Source organism: Castor canadensis, chromosome 2 (genome assembly GCF_047511655.1).
Source record: "Castor canadensis chromosome 2, mCasCan1.hap1v2, whole genome shotgun sequence".
Lineage (NCBI taxonomy): Eukaryota > Metazoa > Chordata > Mammalia > Rodentia > Castoridae > Castor > Castor canadensis.
The window spans coordinates 186,095,336-186,112,614 of NC_133387.1; the positions used below are offsets into that span (position 1 = coordinate 186,095,336).

General features: G+C 39.7%; 1 protein-coding gene across 6 annotated transcripts in view; it reads left to right on the forward strand.

Moving 5' to 3' along the window:
* Cadm1 (cell adhesion molecule 1) overlaps positions 1–17,279 on the forward strand; it is a 317,257-nt gene that overhangs the window by 290,199 nt on the left and 9,779 nt on the right. For 2 of the 6 annotated variants that reach the window (XM_074066681.1, XM_074066683.1), the window contains 2 exons: positions 3,000–3,032; positions 10,463–10,516. The exons of 2 other annotated variants lie outside the window; for them this stretch is intronic. In XM_074066681.1, coding sequence (XP_073922782.1) covers positions 3,000–3,032; positions 10,463–10,516 — 87 coding nt within the window. The remainder of the gene's footprint in view (positions 1–2,999; positions 3,033–10,462; positions 10,517–17,279) is intronic. 2 more of the 6 variants (XM_074066682.1, XM_074066686.1) reach the window with 1 other exon arrangement.

Sequence of the window (17,279 nt, forward strand, 5' to 3'; positions counted from 1 at the left end):
AAATGGAGACAATAGCTCAGCTAGTCCTTTTTAATTTCATAACCAATCCCACTATAAGTCCAATTCAACTTTTTGTGACCTATTTTTTTCTCAGAGGCCTAGGTCCAAGTTTTTTTGTGTTTTTATGTTTTTTTAAGGAAGCAGCAACATGAGGTTTCAAAGGCCTTTGTTAGGGGAATTAGACAATCTCATATTTCAAGCTGATTCTATGATCATTTGTAACTTACATTGGAAATTTTGTGTGTATTTTTCCCATACACTTGTTCACCCCACAAGTTGTTCAGAGAATTGGGCGTGCGTTTTTTTCCACCTTATGGTTCAGACACCCTAATAAATCATGCTTCACAGGCCTGCACTCAGCTCAGAGCCAGGGTGTCTGGTTTCTGCATGAAGTCATAATGCAATTATGAAGGAGAATTAGAACTTGTCATAGTGCTCTCCTGCAGGGAGAAAAAAATTCTAAAAATGTTTTCTTAATTCTTGGCCTCAGGTGACATGCTAGATGCTTTCAGAGAAGTGGAATCAGTGGCTCCCTAGACAACCCCTACATCCTAATATAAACTCTGTAGCCAACCTGTGCTTCCCCTGCAGTCTCCCACCCACTGCTGATCGTGGATTGCCATGTCCAGCTGCAGTAACTGTGTTGTTTAACTTGAACATGTGTTTGCTTTACTGTTTTAGAATGTTTTTCCTTCTCAGCATCCCCTTTCCTCCTGTTTGGGTGCAATTGATGGATTTCCCACCCCCAGAGTGTGGAAACAAGATGCACTATGACTTATTTTCTAGTACCCACGTTAAGAGCTGATGCCTAGCTTCACCTGGTTTAGTTTGACCATGAAACTGACGTAATGTGAAGCAGGAAGACAGTAAACTTGGGTCGTTGGTTAATTCTCAGATACTATTTTTAAAGATTCTAACCCTTAGGTTTTACTCCACTCCCTTTCTTTCATTTCATACTAATTATTTACCTGACAAAAATAAAGCATATTAGAAGTGCTACCACAAAAGAAATGAGCCAAAATGTTTCTTGCTTGCCTTTTTTTCCCCTATTTTGGAAAAGAGCCAATACCTACCCATAAAATATATTAATATGCATATGAATGTTTCTGTGCAAATGTGCATTTGATCCTGCCCCTCAAATTTAAAGTGCCTCAAACCAATGCTGGACTGGGATGTTTCAACTAAGGAGATACATCATCTTTGTCATGAGAATCTAGAAATCTGGTATAGAGTGTTGCTTCAATTGTACAATGTCCTGTGTTGTTGGTTTTTTTTTAACTGCAATTTTATGCACACAGACTTGAGTAAGTATTGTGTTCTTATGCGGTGTATTTTATGTTTTTCTTCCCTTCATCGATTCTTGAGAAATTCAGCTGTTATATTAAATGCATTGGCTTCTAGACTTCTGGTTAATTCTGGCTCCTTAGAAAGGCTCTAATTTTTGATAGTATAGGGTCCTAAGGATAGCATGCCAATTGAAGGGGAACGCCAGTGTGAATTCATACGTCCTGCTGATAAATCAGAAGCTCCGGGCTCATTTGACCACCATAAAAGTTAAGTTTGATGTTGCACTGCATTTAAACATTGCCTGTGTCGAATCTGAAACAGTCTTTTGGAGTCTTCAGAACGCATGAAAACAATTACAAACTAAATAGCTGTGTTGTAAGAAAGGATAGGGAAAACTCATAGTTTTTTAACCCACAATCCCACTTCAGCTACCAGCTTTTGACCAGAGATGACCAGTTCCTGTCTGAGTGTCACCATTCCTTTCTGGTCAGAACCAGAGAGTACAAGGAACATGCTTTAGAGCTGGAGAACTGAAAATGAAAGCCTGACCAGATGGGCTAACATTGGAATGAAGTTGGCTAGAAGAGCAGATATTAAAATGACTCTGAAAAAAGAATGTCATCGCACATTTCATTAGATATTTATCCCACTTCCTCTCTAGCCAAAAGTAAAGAGAAAATTCCTTGAGCCCCTTGGAGGAATTTCCTGTGAAGAGGAGCGAGCACTGCAGGCCAGGTCTGGAAGGAAAAAACTTTGAACAGCATCAGAAATACAAGAAGAAAGAGACAAGCCACATTTTCTTCACAGCAAGTGCGTTAGCAATGACAAAGATTACTGCTCCGTCTCCTGATCCAGCCCTGAAGGCTGGATCCTGAGCCGTGAGCAAAGGGGTGGCTAGGTACTTAAAGTTTTGGAATGTCTCATGATTAGAAGTGGCATTTGGCAGATCATGTGGACTTGTGTGTTTTCATGAGAGGCTTCTGCTCTTGGATTGTAACATATTAAGAGCTGCAGAATGAAGAGTAGGGGGGTGTGTGTGTGTGTGTGTGTGGAAACTAACCTCTGGAAACCTTGAACATACTCACTTCCATGGCCTCCCAGTTAATTGAACTTTCCAGCCAAACTCTGCTGAAATAATACGGTGGATGGAAAACTTGAACCTGTCTACTGCATATTCATCTACAGGCATCTGAGCATAAGCAGGAAAAGGATCCTAAAAGTGTAATTGATTCAGCGATGGCTAATTGTCAGTCAAGAAGCCCACCTGCCCGGGTGGGTTGGGTTAAAACAAAGGCAATGTTTGAATGTATGAATCCATTGTGTAACCAGCTTCTGACTGAGCTTTTCTGTCGCAGTCCTGAGCCTTGATGCGTTAAGAGCCATCTACCAGCCACTGAGTTTGCACTGGTGTTTCTCATCACTTTGCATGTTCCTCTGACTATTAACTAGCAAATATGTGTCCTGGCAAGACCCCCAGAACCAAAGAATTTACTGTATTCCTCACTGGCTCGCAGCTTTGAGCTCAGGCATGTCTTAAAACAGTGCAACTCACTTCAAATGCTTTTTGCTTTTCATTTATTATTGCTTGTCACGCGATGTTCTTTGAAAGCTTGCTCATATATTATCTGTTCCATTTTTTTCCATTTTCCCTTTTTTTGCATGCCGTTCCTCCTGTTTCTTCCCTTCCTCCAATCCTCTGTTCCCGTCTGTAGATACAACGGCGACGACAGAACCAGCAGTTCACGGTTGGTATCACATTACTGTTTATCTACTTTCTCAGCGCTGCTGAGAAGCAAGGCAAGCCTGGGAAAAAGAGAAATGTAGTCTTCAAGGGAAATCTCCTTTCGAGTAGACTGATCTCATGAATATACCATAATTTTTTAAAGCTTGAAAGGATGTCAAGTCTTGTCATTTCTGTTGTGAGTTCAGTAGCCAATGGTTGCTGACTGAGATGAGGTCTCCTCACTGCTGGCCAACATGGCAAGAGTGTCTGTTACACAAAGAGTGGACACTGCCATCAGGAGTATCCACTCCTTGCTTATAAAACTCCACAAAAACTTAAAAACATGGAACTTCAAAGAAACAAAAGCATAGCATCTGAAACAGACCCAGTTGCTTTCTTCACTTGTAGTCTGTAGTCTCATGTAAATATTGAAGGGAGGATTCTTTATGTCATTTAGTAGTTGAGCATGAAGGTCAAGGAAGACAGTTCCTTTTTAAATTCATGAGACGGTGAGAGGAAGGCCCTCATTGGTCTCCTTTAGAAATATCATGGCTTTAATTATGTTCCTCATCACGCCTACCCATCCCATGACCCAGCCCTGCCCTATTCACTTGTAATCTCTATGTGTTCATTTATGCTTACATTGGGCAGGAAACATCTCTAAACCAAAAATGATCCCTCATGACAATTTGAACTACATGAACTGTGATTTTAAGTTCTTAAACCAAAAGATGATTAAGACAGGGACATCAGGAAACATGATCCCCTTTTTCCCCATGTCACCAGTGACTTAGTGGATGGGGATAAACCTATTAACTTTTCTGTGTTCCAATCAGAAAAATGAGACTCATGTTTCATCTATATATTACTTTATTATTTAGCTCAAATCTAACTCTGGCAAGATTGTGCTTGGGGACAGATACGTTAGTTTAAAAATGGGCTGAATTTTAATAATTGAATCCCAGGGAATCATTTAGTAAAGGGCCTCTTTCAGTCACTTTGCATGTTGTGCAGGGTGGAAATCTATCACTGAAAGATGAGAGTGATCAGCCAACCTTACAGTTAATTCAGCTTTTAGAGGAACATCTCATAGCTCAGATGGAGTTCCTTAAAGAGACCTACATTTTAGAACCTTACCAGTTAGAAATCTCAAAGAAAAACCTATGTAAACTATCCTTTAAGATCAGATTTGGGTCATGATTGTCAGGTCCTCCCATTTTGGATTTGCCTGTGAGTAATTCTGAAAAAGCAAAACAAACATATGGAATTATAGATCCCTCTCATCCTACTCCCACTTGACTGTCCTTTTCTGTCATTGGCACAAAGGGAAACATTCCTAAAAATGAGTTAAAGGGACCAGGTACACTTGACAGTCATGAGAAATCAATTAGGCATAAAACTTCCACTTCCTTAGCCAGTGCCCCATAGTACTTGCTGTATCTCAAGCCCTGCACTCCATTAAGCCTAGTTATTTGTATGTTTCATCATTGAGTGAGCACCTCCCGACTTTTATTGATTATCCTCAGAGCTTTAAGGCTATTTTAATGTAGTTCAAGAGATTTTGTTTAATTCTCTTAAAAATACCTTAAGTTCTGAGTTTCCTATAATTAACTCCAGGGTCAAGTATAACCATAAGGTTCCTGAATTCTATGAAATCTTTGAAGAAATATTGATCATTTATCTCCTAAAGCTCCAAGGTTCTGTTTTCTTGGACTCTGCAATAGAATTCATGTACTTTTGTTTTTGGAGCTCATTCTTAAGTCCTGTGCAGAATATTATTCACTGTAGGAAATTTGTCCCCTGGTCTGAGAAAAGAGAAGTAAGCTTGGGGGCTGATCCTGATTTTAGGTTACTATTTTTTAATTAGTTCTTCTCTTTGAACACAGAAAAAGGGAAGGTGATCTCTTTTTGTGGTATGAAAAAGAAACAGTTGCACAGGACTTCATGGCATTCATATGACAGGAAATAGAGATGCTTGTGGAAAGCAACCACTACCTTACCAGTTTGGGGACAGCATTCATGCCATGATCCTTCAGTAAAAATTGGCAGTGCATGAGAAATTGGGGGATGGGGGGAAAGCCTCAGTGCGTTATGTTTCTCTCTTATACTTTAAATTGGAGTCCTTACTAGCAAAGATGTAGAAAAGTGATCGATAATCTGGGCTGATCCCTATATAATGCATTTATAAATACATTCTTCAACTTGTTCACAATGCTTATAGCATCTTCACAAAGAACTCCAACCACTATTTAGAACGGCACACTCTCTAGCCCACAGCAAACAGCTCTGATGAAAACCAAAGTAATATCTAAAATTTTATTTGATGAAAGGGGAAAACATTTTCCAAATCAGTTGTCAGGGTAAAAAGTTAATGGAACTTGGTGGAATTACAAAGCAGGAATCAAGATTTCCAAAAACAAGACAAATACAGAACTGATTTCAGTCAGTGCATTATGGCTAAAAACAACCCAGCTTCTTCATACAGCAACCATTTGACTCACATTCATTTGATGATAACCTTGAGCTCTTTCTTATGGTGATCTGGGCCTAAGAAAATGTTAAGAGGCTTGATAACTTAGCAACTTAGATGACAAGACATACTAGGTCAGCCAGCTGTGACCATCTTACTGGTCTTAAAAATTGTCATACTGGATTTCCTTAAAATATTGCTCTTTTCTTTCATAAAAAGAAGATGAAAAAAATTTAAAGCTTTCCCTTTGAAGACTCATTAAAATATTTTATTCAAGCTTGTGTTGCTAGAGTCTGTATGAAGTTTATATTAGTTGTTTATGTATGTTGACCATTTGTTCTTACCAATATCTGATTGGAATAAGCATGTACTGGAAGGTTAGAAGTGCATGGGCATGATTCAGAACCAAATGGATTTTCTCCAAAAAGAAAACCAAACAGAAGTTCACCACAGTATGTTTTTAAGGGTCTACCTGAGAGTAAAGATAAATGTGAGTGTAAGAATGAGCCTTTTAGACTAGGCTGACACAAGGGATCTTTGAATAAGGAACTTGGGCATTGTGTTTTTGGAGCTCATCCTTAAAGGCCTGGACAGGAAGAATCCTGTGTTATGTATGCATGTCGAGCAATGCAAAAACCACTGCCAAATCCTGATACTACATTGTCTGAAACTGATGGCAGAAATGCATGAGTGGTTTAACGCACGGGTGGTGTCGTTATTATGATTATTGATGTGTGGGTGCGTGTGATGGTTTTTGTTTGTTCAAATGTGGGCGCTTCTCTGTAAGTGTCTGTGCCTTGTTCTTTTTCTGCCCTATGTGTTCCCTCTCCCTTTCCCCACCCTTCTCCCCCACTGAGGGGTTGGGTGATGCATGGCCCTGGTATGGAATAGTGCTTGTGCTTCTGCTGCACTGCAGTCAGCTGGCTTCCTCTGGGTTTGAGGTTCTCTCTCTCTGTCTCTCTCTCTCTCTCTCTCTCTCTCTCTCTCTCTAATTTTCAAGTCTACCTGCCCTCTTGCCTTTTCTACCTCTTGATATAGCAGAGGATGATGATCTCATGAATTTTCATATCCCAAATGAGTTTTTAAATAGATCTTAATTCAGTGTGTAACTGGGAACCCCTCTGAAGAATAATTTTTCATTTTCGGTTTTGGTTTCAAAATGTGTGGCCAGTGCTAGTTACATGCTTATGCTGTAGACCACGGCCCTCAAGTAACTGCCCCCTGAATTTCCCTTTCCCTGACTATTTTATGAGTAGTGCAAACCATGATAGAATTCTAAAAGCATATGAAATTTCCTGATCTTACTTTCTATTCAATCGTGGGTAGATTCTTAAATCCATTTTAAAGAAAAACAGCCAGCAGTGCACATTACTACAACCGCTATGTCCACCATCTGTGTATGTACCTCTATGTACATCTGTCTGTATGAGTACATAACAATGGCATTCAAAGGCTGTCATTCAGTCAAGGGACTCTGCAGACATTGTATGTTCTACCCAAGAACAAAGCTAAAGAGGTTTACGAATGGCTGCAGGACCTGAAGATTGCGTTTCAGCCTTGATATGCAGTTTGGAAATACTGTGCTACTGTTTAACGGCGTGAACCAAATTTCTGCTAATGGGAAGAAGGGAAAAACTCTCCACAAAAGCTGACAAAGCAGGAAGAACAGGATGACTGAGCTTTTAGATTAAAACTACCGGGGGCGTCTGAACTCTTATGGCTGGTGGTGGAAGTAACAGTTTCCATAATATGGCCAAGTGATCAGATGTATGCTGCTTAGGTAAGAGAGAGACCGTCGCCTACTTTGTTTTTCATAACGGGAATGGTTCTAGGGCCAGTGGGCTAAGTTTTTGTTTCTTGGAGATTTTAATTTGAGCATTTGTTTTTGAAATTTTCTAAAAAGAAAGAAAAAGTGATACCTTGATGAAGTGAAGCCAGAGCCTTTAAATTTTACTTGACCTTGAATTTACTTAAATGCCTAGGACTTAAATGTTTCTAAATTTTTTTTGAGGTTTTCCTTCCCTGGTTTAAAATTGCAACATCATTACTACTTTAAGAAGCCAGCATATACTGTTCAGAAGGAGGAATTATAACGGCAGAAGCCCTGAGCAGGGGTAGAGTATGTCACAGCACATTGTAACACCAGGAAAAAGTGAACACACATCTCTGCAGAAGAGATGACCAATGTGCCTAAATTAACTGATCCTGTTTCCACCTTAGGACTTCTTTAATTGCTTCAAAATTCCCATGTGGGCCAAAAGTAAACTTCCATTTGTTTAACAAAGTTTAAAGAAATTTATTGAATACATTTTAGTTTGAAGTGACTTGAAAGGGCTTTAATAGGTGATACAAAGTTTGAATAGAGGAACCAAGAAGTAATTTCCCACTTACTGTTAAATCTTGAAATTTTGTTTTGAAGAATAGTCTGTGCTTCATAAAATGCATCTTTGTCTTTTTCTTTGAGAAAATGAGAGGTGAATAATTTTTAACAAGAAAGAAAAATACCTGAGCCAAAGCAATTTTAGGAGGTAAATTTTGCTTGTCCTCCCTTTTACTCTCGATGCTTCTTAATTATATTTATTCAGAAATTATTCAACTATGTCAGAGCGCTATAGATTCATAAAACACAATAGCACTGCAAAAAACAAATTTAACACCGCTAGCCTAAATGGCTTCTCACTTTGAAACATAATCTGAGCAGTAGATTCCAGATGATTTGGTATATTTTAAAGTTTATGCCATTAAAAATGACAGTTTCAGCTTTAATGAGGTGTATATCAACTGTCTATTGCTTCTTAATGGAGAACTTTGCATATCAATGATATTTCATAAACATATTTGTCTTTATTTTTTTAATTAGTTTTCTAATGCCTTCCCCAAGGAAACGAGCCTTCAGCAGTAATGCTGCCTACTTGAAACATCCTTGTTTAATGTGGTTCAATGGGCACCAAGCGCGTACGTAGAATGCTTTGATGTTCATTGGGCCACGTAGAAGTGAGGGATTAGCCTTCTGAGAACTGCAAATTCATAATTAACTACAGAGAAGTACTTTATGTTGCCCATTTATAACAGTTATTCAAATAATTGTATTCATCAGTCTTTATACAATGGATAAAGCCAATTAGAGATAGGAACACTTTCAGCCAATCAGATTTCAAAACAAATAGATAGCATCCCTACTCCATCACCTCTTTAACTTATTATAGTTTAGGAACACCTGCGGACTTGAAAGCCTTTCATTTCAATTTGGCACCTGCCCTTGTGTATTGTCACCCAAAGGTCCTGAGAGAAATTCTCCTTCCTTGGGTGCTGCTGATGTGACAGCCTCTTCTCACAGAAACAGCTGGCTCTCAATATTCATTTGGCTTCTTTACAAAGCAAATTACAAAATCCAAGTTTCAGGGACCACTTCTACAGAATTGCTTCAGTTATTTGGAGTTTTTTAAATAGGGTAATCAATATGACATTACTTGTTTCCAGAGCATTTGCTTAGGTTGCTTTTAGGCTATGGTTGGTAGTTCACTGGGGATTACTTCCAAATCACTAACTAAGCAAATACTTAGCAAGAGTATACTTTTTGCTTGGCTGTAGGAGAAGGGAACAATGCAAAAATAAACAAAACTTTTGTCTCTCTCCAGAAATCTTGCAGTTCAATAGGTCCACAAGCATCTTCAAAAGTGACAAATGCCAAAAGCTGGGAATGTTGGTTCACACCTGTAATCCTAGCTACTTGGGAGGCAGAGATTGGGAGGATCACAGTTCAAGGCCATCCCAGGCAAAATGTTTGTGAGATGCCACCTCAACCAACTGACTGGGAGCACACCTGTCATCCCAACTATGTGGGGAAGCACAAATAGGAAGATCATGGTCCAGGCTGGCCTGGGCATAAAGCAAGATCCTATCTCAAAAGTAGCCAGAGCAAAAAGGGCTAGGGACATGGCTTCAGTGGTAAAGTCCCTGCCTAGAAAGCTTGAAGCCCAGAGTTCAAACTCCAGTACCACCAAATAAAAAAGAAAAGTAATAAATGCCATTAGAGAAGTGTAAGCAGGCCGTTGTGGAAACTCAAATTCCTGGGGCAATCAGATGGGACTTGGAGCAGAACAGCAAAGAACAAGCAAAAGCCACCTTGACCATCTAGTATTTTGTGTTGTTTAATAAACTTCATTAAAGGATCAGCCCACAAATAAAGCAGGAGGAAATGGAAGCCACCTCCTAGCTGAGTGCCCCATTGTTTATCTCCTTCCCTCTTCACCTCTCTTAATTCAAATCAGAGCCAACTGAGATTCATTGCAGCTTACCAACACCGGGGTTGACTCACACATAGGGATTTCAAGCCCCTCCATGATTACCTCCTGACCTAACTGCTTTTTCAGCTTTGAGGGTTTTATTTTTCAGGAATACCATTGATGTATGAAATTCTCTTTTTTAAAAGAAAAGATCTTGTGAATCAGATTTTCTGATGAAGGCATAACCTGCAATCTTCAGTTAGCAGATGCTGTACCATTTTGAAATATAAGATCCAAGATCATCCTAAATTGATAATGAACTGTGTTTGTCAGTATTGGCAAAGGATTTCAATTTGCAGCAAAACGTGAGATGAAACTTACATGCATCAGTATGTAACATCTAAGTACATTTGTATTTAAGAGATATAGAGAGCATCCACAGCTAACAATCAAGCTTTATTTTTTTCTTTTTGCATGCTGTTATGAATGAGTGATTTTAAACATTCACCTTCATGTTTCATGTGCTTTGAACAGTGGAGACTGAGGAATCTTTCTGCCTCGATTGTGTATCAATACCAAAATTACATGATTGAAGAAATTATCTTATGGATTAATACATTCAAGCTATCCAAAAAACTGAAAGAAAGCAAGAGATTTGGCTCATGTTCTTTTTTTAAAATTCATCCTCAGTTCTTAAGTGTTTTGTTTATGTCCCTGGAGGAATGAAAAGAAAAACGATTTGTTTTTACTTGTAAGGCCTTACTCAGTTGCCCAATTCCGCAGAAGAACTGGACAGTGAGGACCTCTCAGGTAAGGGCTAGTCATTAGGTAAGGCACTGCAGTGTCCAACCTGTGGGCACTCTGTCCACTTCTACAAAATGGCCACTTGGTTTGCTGGACAATTAATTGGCAAATGTTGGATTTTGAGACTAACAAAAAAAACAAATTTTTGTCAATATTTTCTTCCTCCCCACTAGCCCACTCACCTCCCTTTGCTGTGATAGTAATATTTATATTTCAAATTGAGGCCAGTGCTGTTAGAAATCAAGTTATCTTTGGGATTGTACTCAAGCCACTCCATTCACTGGCTTAAAGGAATGTTTATGGCCTAGATATATAATGGTTCAGGAGAAATTTTGTTGCATTACAAAGCAGTTTAAGGATGTTGGATTATGTGACAAGATCTTAAACTCATATTGACTGTCTATTCTATGGAATAGACTAGAAAAGCCATGTCATAGTTATCTTAGAAGTAGGGTTGGGGAAGGGCAGGGAGAAAGGGAGGGGCAATTGTTTTCTCACACACCATGATGTAAACTAATTATCCATCTCAGACCTTTTTCACAGCACACTGAGCTCTTGCAAAAGTAGGTTTCATGCTTGATTCCAGGATTTAGGTGTTACTAATCCAGAATAAGAAGCATATCCTAAAAAGGAGGGAGGGAGGAGATTTAAAGTGGTCAGAGCTAAACAATTACATGAGCTCCAATGATGTGAGACCTCACTGCCAACTAGCTACAGCTTCTTCGGCATTCTGGTCACTCAGTAAATCAGTAAGCAAGTCCCCTTCCTTGTCATTGCAATGGTGAAACCAAAGAAATTGGGGTGTGGATGCTTGCTTCAGCCCATTGGAAAGAAAAGTTTCATACCACCCCTCCCTGAAGGGTTTTACATGGCAGCTCCCTTAAATAGCTGGTTATTGTGCTGTCATTCTTCAGTCTTACCCAGTGAGAAAACAAGATAGTACTGCCCAGTTTTTCAAAATGCACTAGAGTTATTGCCAACTGTGTGCTTCTATCAAACCCCAGGGGTATCTTTACTTTCTGTTAGGTATCATGTCCCAGTGTGAGCTTAGCTATTGGATTTTTCCAGAGTGGAAGCTTCCAGAAGGCCACCTTGGTTTTGTTCACTGCTGTATACCTGTCTGGTAGTAAGCACCCAGCTGATACTGTGATGAATGAATGAATTCCAAGTCCCAATAAATTTAGATAAATAAAAGATTAGAAAAATAGGTAGCACATCAACAGTGTTTTGGTTGCTTCTTATTTATGGTATAGAGAAGTTACAAAGGCATTAACCTAATTTACTTTTAAGATAAGAGTAGATAAGTCCTTCCTGGTTAACATGTAATGCTGGAAGTAAGCAATTCCTGCTTGTATCCCTGGTTGTGGACAATCTCAGTTCTGATACTGACCCTAAAAAAACAACTCTCTGATATATTGGCCCTGACACTTGGACCTTTTCAAGGATCCTAAGAAAGGAGTTCTCATGAGTTGGCCCTGAGAACCTGTCTGGCATATTAGCTAGACAAGGATCACTCGGGCAAAAGTCATTTTTCTCCTCTTTGGGAAAATGTGACTGAATTAGCCATCCACCTGTTCTACCAGCATCATCAATTAAGAATACTCCAGGCCTCAGCCCTGCACCCTGTCAGATGGGCCCCTGCTGCAGTTCTATCAATCATCCAAGTCCGGAGCAATAAACCAACAACCGCTTGTGTTCATAACAATTCGCTTAAATTAATAATTACGTCTTCACCCTCCCCCACTCCCTCCAGGATCACTGCAGTCATAGTGCTCAGGAGCTGTAAGTCATGTACAACACAGATGAACTAGCAGGCTGGGACCAGGCTGCCTTTGCATCTGGTTTGATGAACTAATCAAAAACTGATTAGCACCTTTGTTCAAAGGGGATGCTGATTAATCAATTCCTATTGATTGTGAGCTTGGCTTCACTCGGCAGCAAAGAGACATCTGAAGGGAGAAAAAACAACCAATAAAAATTGAGCAGCTGTCATAGTGTTTAAATTTATTAAAACAAAATACATTATTTTTTATGAAGCTGTCTTGAAATGGGTCACTGAAGGGGAGCATATTGATTGAGAAAGGATGAACTTCTCAAATTTCTGTAGCCTAGAGACTGAATTCAATTATAATACAAGACAAACAGGTTAACACCCATCTTAAACAGCCCATCAATAAATTAGAGTAGGTGTTGCACATTTAATGCTAAACTGTGGTAATGAATAATATTACCCAGTCCCTGCTGTATCAAGGTAGAAATCCCATCCTTCCCATATTATGGATAAATGCTATATACTTTCAAGTAATCATGGTCTGCCTTCTCCTTGCCCTCTGCCCCCTCCTTCCCCCATTCACCAGTGCCACTTTCTTAATGACAGTTTCATGAGCAGCATATGGTGTGCCGTCCTCAACCAGCAAAGAAAGTCACTTAGCTGATCCTCCTCTGTAATCTGCATAAGAAAATGATGCTGGTGTGCAGTTCAGTGATTTAATTATTGGCAGACCTGGGGAGGTTATCTAGTTCTACTTTGAACCCTTTCATTTACTTTTTGGGTGTTAACTTTATTGATGATGGAGCCACATGAGTTTTGAATTGTTTTATCAATTACATCTGCTGTTTCCTGGTGACAGCTGGTGGTTACTGCCACCCATGTGGAATAGAATAGCCTTAAGCATATTTACCCTTCTATTTTATTTTAAAACTTAAAAGAAAACAATGTCTCCAACTGCCTCCCTCCCTTCAGCAATCGAGGGGCCTTTGGGAACTGTTGGGTGGAGTGAGGTGTTAAATAGACAGTGTGCCAGAGAATGGCCTTCAGCACAGTCAAAGTAAGCCATCAGTCTTCTGCCTTCGAAGCAAAGGCACCAACAGGACATTACAGAGCTGTTGCCCTACAAATGAGAAAGTGATCTGGAAAAATCCTACATGTCCTTCACAATCCACAAAATATAGGCAAAGGGCAAATTCTCCATGACTTTGATAACCCTGGCCGAGTGTTAGGATGAATCCAAGTGAACTAACTGATATCCGCTAAATGGATTCCAAAGGAAACATGCACTCAAGTAGAATCTTAATTTAGATAATAGAGGAACTTGAAGGTCTTTGAATCTACACTATCAGTTGGGGTGGAAAATATGGCCATCTGGTTACTGGAGTGTTCTAAAGGCCTGGCTGGACCTGCTTAAAATGTGTATGAGAAACACAGTAGCTGTAGCATTTAGGTGAAAATCTTTCCTTACTGATCCCCACTTACAAGTGTGGTAGATTGGTAAACAGGCTGTTTAATTTCCTTGGTAGACTAATAATAATGATATAGAAAATGTCAAAAATCAGATGGACTGATCCACACATCTAAGGTGTGACCCATGAATCTGAAGTGGAGAATGGTAAATCTTATGTCTATATCATACTTTATAATTTAGAAAGTTATTTCATTTATATTTTTAACCTTTATTCGTTTAATAAAATCCTTTGAGCTCCATGTGTCTGGCTCTGGGGTAGGCCCTAGGACATAGCTATGAACAAAACCAAATGTGACTTCCCAGGACAGTCCTGCTGTCCTGTGGTGACTTTATAGTAGGGACAGACTCAAAATGCAAGTTAGTTTCTGACAATGCCAATACTGCTAGCGAAATAAATAAACAAATAAAGGATAAGTGAAAGTGAGGATTAGAGCTGGGAGGCAGTAGAAGACTGGCTTAGAAAGGCTGTTGGGCAGGGAGACCTGATTGATGAGAATGGCCAGCTGTAGGAGGAGTGTCAGAATGTCTCCTTTGAGATTGTGAAGGAAACTGCTAGTCTCAGGTTCTAAGTGAGGAAACTGGACTTCAGTTAATTGACAGTCAGAACTTGAACATGGGTCTTCCTACCTCTGGAGGAAACAGAGGACTTTGGTTCAGAGTGATCATTCTTCCCCTGGGAAATTCACAACTTCCTTTATTCTGGGGTCTTTGGAAGCCCTCTCGTTTCGGTATATAAATCTAGGCAATGAGGAGGGAACCAGGCTCAGCATAGCCTGTCAAGACATATAGCCATGTGTGACTAGCTGGAAAGATAGTTTCTCTCATTAAGTGAAGCTCCTTCCCTTTCAAGGAAGACCTGCACTTTGCTCTCATGTTTTCAGTGCCATCCCATCCGCTGTCCTGAATTGTGGCATCTGTTTTCCCCTGACGTGGTCCTAAATGTCATGGGAAAATGATTGGTTGGAAAAGGTTAAAACATGTAAATTTCCTTCTATTAAATTTCTATTTAAACCAAGTATGGTGGTGCACTTGGGAGGCTGAGACATGAGAATCACAGTTGGAGGCCAGCCTGGCCTACCTAGTGAGACCCTGTCTCAAAAACCAAAAACAAGTCTTTTTAGTATAGACTGAAAAACCCATATGAGGTTCCAGGCCAACTTTGCCACAACATGAGCTTGGACTTCATCCTACTGCTGATCTTTCCCATAATCCAACATGCCACTATTTCCACCATGGGGAGGAAGGAGACTACCAAATAGGAACTTTTATTGCAAACTAAAAAGGTTGGCAGACCACAGTGCAAAGTGTGAATTCCAGTTCTACAGGTTGGACACTGCTTTGGGGTGACTTCACCATATTCATTAATCCATCCTCCTCACACCCCCAAATGCCTGAGGTCCACAGAAGCATCTTTCTGCAAAGAGATTCTAGTGAGAATGTCTGTTTGGAAATATTTCAGCTCTGTCCTGTCCCTTTATCAGGTGTCTACTCCTAAAAGGAAAACTCTGGTGTCATCGTCAGTGCTTTCCTGTTGCTTAAAATGGAAAAGGCACTTTCACTGCTAAGTTTGTGTTAGTATGAGACAAGTAGAGCAAACCCTAAGAGTAGCCCTGGTGAGTCTAAATGCCTTGGGAGGATTTGCATTCTGTTGAATCAAGTCATTTCCATTGTTGGTTAAACTAATTAAATCAATTAACTTGAAAGGGAAGAAAAATCAACATTAAAAAAAAAAAGAAGAAACATATTTTTATCTAATGACAAGTATTTCCTGTTCTGGATCCTCAAATGGTATACCTGAATCATAACTTAAACCAGATGACCTTCAGCTGTTAGGCCCATATCTTTGACCACCATAGAGAATAACAAGGCTATTAGATACACTGTGTCAATTCAGTATAAGTGAAAAGAAAGAGCTTGGTGGCTTTGACTCCATATGTATTAGACCTTATACCATGTGTGAACAATGCTGAGTGTGCAGTACCACCCTCACCCCAAAAGAGCTGTTAATTATTTGCCTAGGGTCAGTGATAAAAAGAAGGAAAACCTCCCTAGATTTTACTGTAACAGGCTTGAATTTGGCAAACACTTACTGAGTTCCTGTGACACACCATACTTTGAGCCAGAGAGATACTTCCCTATTCAGCCACGCATTGGCCTGTCAGAGCAACTTCGTGATGTACATAACAGTGCTCAATGTCTCAGAGTGCCTGATTGACACACAAAAGTAATGAAGTTCAACTTCTATCCCAGAGCACTTTCCCACATACCACACAGGAGATGAACTCCTACCTCGTCCCCTGTCTGGACCTATTCCTGAACAACCACCTAGGCAATGACATCCTGAGAGCATGACTCATAACAACATACAGCCACAACCTGTGCACAGTTCTCGTGATTTAAATGAACACATACTGAGCTCCGGGTGGCACAATGGCGATGATTACTGCAGTTTTCCTTAAGTAGTAAGTAGCTTAGCATAGTCCCTTTGAAATGTTAGCTGCAGTGACATTGCTAGAATTGAGTGCAGCTGTCCGCTAGTACTAGACGCCTGGGATGCTATATGGGAATCTTAGTGATTTTCTTGCCTTACGTTTATTCTTCCCCTTCCATTTTGTAAGAAGACAGAAAGAAAAGGTTATGCTGCATAAAGGCTAGTGTGCTCCAATATATATTAACATCTTAATGGGAAAGCTGTGCATGTACTGTATACATTTACTACTCTCTGACAAGAGGGAATTAAATGTCAGAAGGATTTGTAGCATCTATAATTGAATTGGTGCTGAGAAAAGCAAATCTTAAAGAAGAGTAACATATTAGGATTAGAAAATAATGTGGCATTTTGTCAGCGCGTGCCATTCAGTTTGTTCCCCTTCAGTAATAAAGTTGTGCTTTTTAAAATGCACACTTATTTTTGTTGCCATAGATGAGAATCACAGTACGTAATGAAAATGAGTAGCTACAATTTTCAGATGCTACAGGTTTTGTATGTGTGTGTTTGGGTGTTTATTTTTGAAGTCAGATATTGTTTTTGCTTCTGATTTGGAAAACCCACTGCCAGGCTTTTTCTTTCTTCCTAGCAAGAAGTGGCAAATGACATCATAGTCATTAAGCCTTTTCTGAGATAGACTAATCCCTACAGCCTTGAAAAGCTGGAGGTAGCATTTCCATTATAAACACCAATTCTAAGAGTTTTTAATTAAATGGACTTGTCCAGCAAGACTTCAACTGAACCAAGTGACAGAATTGTTGCAAAAATTCAAGCACTGTAACTTTTTCTTCAGTCATCCACGGTTGGGGGAAGGTTGAACATCTGAATAGTCCAATAAATAGGAGTAGGACTGCTAGTATCATTAGAACCTCTTCAGGTTCTAAATACTTACTTTTAAGATGAGACCTATGGTAGTTTTTAACCTCTGAAGAGAATAAGTTTGTCCTTGTAGGAGGAGTATCTAGCCCATCTCACATTGGCTAACTGTGCCTTACAGCCTGTGTCAGGGAAGCCTGAGGTTGAGTACATGCCAATGTGA